The sequence below is a fragment of the Primulina tabacum genome, chromosome 10, assembly GCF_025594145.1.
Source record: "Primulina tabacum isolate GXHZ01 chromosome 10, ASM2559414v2, whole genome shotgun sequence".
Taxonomy (NCBI): domain Eukaryota; kingdom Viridiplantae; phylum Streptophyta; class Magnoliopsida; order Lamiales; family Gesneriaceae; genus Primulina; species Primulina tabacum.
The window spans coordinates 13,057,595-13,061,218 of record NC_134559.1 but is presented as its reverse complement, the minus strand read 5'-3'; the positions used below and the strand labels follow the sequence as shown (position 1 = coordinate 13,061,218).

Here is a 3,624-nt window from a genome sequence, read left to right as displayed (position 1 = left end):
CTGATCATGTTAGAGTACCTTTGCCCTGACCTTGTTAGGCTGCAATAGAAAGGTTAGTTCACTAAATTTAAGTATTGTCGTTATCCAAAACTAATATTCTAAAACGATCTTACAATCTCCTTCATATTAAAATATTGGTTGAATGTTTTTCTGATTCCTCTGAGGCTGGTTGTGCATTATACTACTGATTTCTGTCCTAAAGATGGATAAAATTTCCCTGGTGTCAATGAGAATTCGATGACCTTTTCCTTTAATATATCTCATTTTTGAGACTTTTACAAGTGAAGCGAGGTGGTGGAATGGAGTTGGCAGAAGAGATATCCACTTCTGTAGTAGCAGTCTTGATTGAAGTATCAGATTCTGTCGATTTTTGGTCTTCAGCGTGGTGTAAAGAGACCTGTCCAAACATTTTGCGCCGAGTCTAGCTTTTCTTGGATTTCTGATCTTGGACATGGATGCACGTCTTCCCTAAGGTTGTACCTATCTAACGTGTGAAGCCAGTAAATCATGTCGTTGCTGTGTTCTTGGCTATAGCAGTGGCTTGTTGAGTTGAATCGGTGTTTGTTTGGAAAACTAGGAATGTATGGACGCCATTCAAGTAATTTCTATAGTGAAAAATCTTTGGGATTGGTAAATTTTTTATCATCCCGACAATGAAACGGTCACGAGACTTTAGCAAAGGTATTGGATAAGGCTAAAGTTGGGTCCAAGGAGAGACGAGGTACGGAAGGCCTTATCATTCGGTCTAAGCAAAACAATCACCTTCTTCCCATTTGTTGTTGGGTAAAACTGCTAGTGTGGCGCTTGAACTATTTTCTCTCATCTTTCATTCTCAACCTATTACGAGTCTCGTAACTACGAAGCAGTGTTTGAATTCGAGACTCTCTTATCTAACAAATGAGTATTTAATAATAGTCATTGTGAATAAAAGGGCAACCTAGGAAAAATTCGACAATTGGGTTGATGTCAACATTGATCAAGGTATTCAACTATAGGGTGGATAAATGTTATGCCCGATATGTCTAATGTAAATCAATACATCCAATGAAAATATGTTTCGGCACACAAGGTACTGTGTTTGATCTCTAATTTGAGAGGGCTACTTTTTGGATCAAATTTTACTAAGGGAAAAAGATCTCCGAGATATATTCATATTCAAGTAAACGAGTAAAGCAAGATAAGATAATGCAACCTAGGGTGATTTGAGTCTAAACAGTGGCTGCAAGTCTAGATCACCATACATACACACAGATAACAACGAAGTATAAGCAGGCACTCGATACCGAGCACTTGAAGTAGTAATACACTTGGAAATGTGTAAGACTGGGATTAAGAAACCACAAGAAAATTCTTCAACAATTTAAGCTTCAGCCAAACCTTCTGCTGCTGCAATAAAACCCATGCTGAAGTAAAAGTTAATGCACGTCAATTCCTTCTTTTTTGCATCAATCAGTGTCATTTTAAGGGTGTATGATCCCTGCATGCGACATAATATGCATCTAAATGTCAAATTCATGCATGATTTATCAACCTTTCCTTGTATTAAATTTTAGTCATTTTCATCAGGGGGTTTGTTCGAACTTGGTGATGTCTCATGTTGTAACACCACAAATCCATGTCGTGTGAATGATTATGCCATGAAATTAAGATCAGATATTAAAATGCCGAAAAAGAGTCCTGAAATACAGGTAGGATCAATGACTTACAAATGGTGTGATTCCAGGCAATGCTTGCTTGTGAGTTATTGTAAAATTGCCGTTTGAAACAGGGCACTCTGTCTTTTTACAAAGGTCATGAGTCTCACTGTGGATGTAAAATCCAAAGTATGCAACATCAATTTTCAGTTTTCCACCGGAAATTGCTTCATCTGCATGGATACCTCAGGTAAGACTTAAGCAAAACAGAACATAAAAATTCGTTATAATAAATTTTTGAGAAGCTGTGTATTAACTGAAAATAAATTATGCTCAAGGTTTATAATGTGCTCTCCGTGAAGATTTCGTCAGCAAGGGTTCAAATTTTCCAAACTTATACTCCCAAACTAAGGACAACGCAAACTCAAGCATCAAATGTTCCACCGCCAAGCATGATTAGAATACGGAACTGGTGCTTTACATTAGCACTACACCAATTATAGGACCCTAAAAAATTAAAGCAGCTATCAAGAAATTACCCGTAGCCGCGTTAATTGTAAAAGTGGTCTCGACGCCTCTGGAAATGGGAAAAGGGGTTATATCAATTCCACTGACTTTGACAGCATAGTTGGCCTTCTTATCTGCCAAGTAATTAGACAAACCAACCACATATCAACAAAGATAATGCAAAAATCACAGCAGATTTTGAGTATAGATCTTCTGCAAATTAAAAAGCCATCCAATTCTAAGATGAGATGGTATGTTGCATACAAACTTCCACTCCATTTTCTTTACTTCAAAAAGCAGGACACAAAAAAAGACAGCATAAGCTTAAAACATTGGCAGCTCAAGAATGTAGCATTGGGGCGGTCTACCTACTTTTTTAGGGTGAAAGTTATGGTTTCGGACAATGAAAAGTGAAATTTTGAATTTTTTTCTTAACATTTTGGAACATGCATGCCCAAATAGATTCAACCGTTTTCTATATACATAAGTTAAATCCAGGAGCTGTGGAAGTGGACAGATTTCAAGATTTCGGGGATTCATCAAAATTATTTACAAACATCAGCTTAAAAAAAAGCTAGATCGAGATTGAATGCTCGAACTTACCAGGAAACGGGAATCAAAATGACACAATTCGATTTTGAAATTGCGGGTAAAATAACTTCAGCAAGCACAACCCAGAAGTCTATATCATCTACAATTTTGGAATTATCCTCGGATAAGATTTTAAACCGACCTCTTCCAAAACGAGTAATTACACTAACGAAGAAATTCGTTCAGCTCCTCCATCAGGGAACAAATAGGGTAAATCCCTTTCATCATAATAACAATCAAAATCAAAAACTGAATTAAGATAGAAAAAAACAAAGGGAATCATACTGCAGTATTCGACATCGCGGGTCGTAGCGGAAGTCAAAGGCACTAGCAGACCAACCACGCAAATTAGGGCACCAATCGTCTTCTTCAACTGCGCCATAGTCACTGCGAGTCCAATATCAGTACCTGAACAGAAATTAAAATTTTCTGATGAGAATTTTCAGTGCGAATTCACAAGGTGAACAATTTTTGTGGCTTTCTTGAAGAGAGAGCAAGATATGATGAAATGAATATAGGTGTGGAAACTATGAAGGGCCAACTGTCCGTCCACTCCTCGCCTATTTTTTTTATATAATTTCTTTATCGATATTTGATTTGGATTTGGATGTTCTAGACAACTTAAACAGGTATTTTACAAATATTTTATTAGAAATAATACAAATTAAATTGATTAAGAAACTGAAATATTGCTAACACTTATTCATATTATATTATCTGGGCCTTGAAACCAATAATATTTTAAGGAATATGTCTCGATTTAAATCGTGAGATCTATCACTTAGTTTATATATTTAAAAATTAATATTTTTAATATAAAAATAATATTTTTTTATTCAACAAACCTAAAATGACATTTTTGAAATAAAAAATTATAATTTGAAAATTAACA

At 35.7% G+C, this 3,624-nt stretch overlaps 1 protein-coding gene across 1 annotated transcript; it reads right to left on the bottom strand.

The window, feature by feature from the left end:
- Positions 1–1,116: 1,116 nt before the first annotated feature.
- On the bottom strand, positions 1,117–3,280 carry LOC142505655 (uncharacterized). Its single transcript, XM_075618736.1, has 4 exons — positions 3,018–3,280; positions 2,174–2,275; positions 1,707–1,867; positions 1,117–1,477 (listed from the first exon to the last, which is right to left on the bottom strand). The coding sequence occupies exons 1-4, from the start codon at positions 3,112–3,114 to the stop codon at positions 1,361–1,363; spliced, it is 477 nt and encodes a 158-aa protein (XP_075474851.1). The 5' UTR covers positions 3,115–3,280; the 3' UTR covers positions 1,117–1,360.
- Positions 3,281–3,624: the final 344 nt, after the last annotated feature.

Bases quoted from the DNA above. Each gene is read 5' to 3' on its own strand.
- LOC142505655 (XM_075618736.1), bottom strand. From the start codon at position 3,114: ATGGCGCAGTTGAAGAAGACGATTGGTGCCCTAATTTGCGTGGTTGGT. The intron at 2,276-3,017 runs GTATGATTCCCT...ATTACTTGGCAG, and splicing joins CCGCGATGTCGAATACTGCA to ATAAGAAGGCCAACTATGCT. The intron at 1,478-1,706 runs GTAAGTCATTGA...TGTCGCATGCAG, and splicing joins TGCCTGGAATCACACCATTT to GGATCATACACCCTTAAAAT.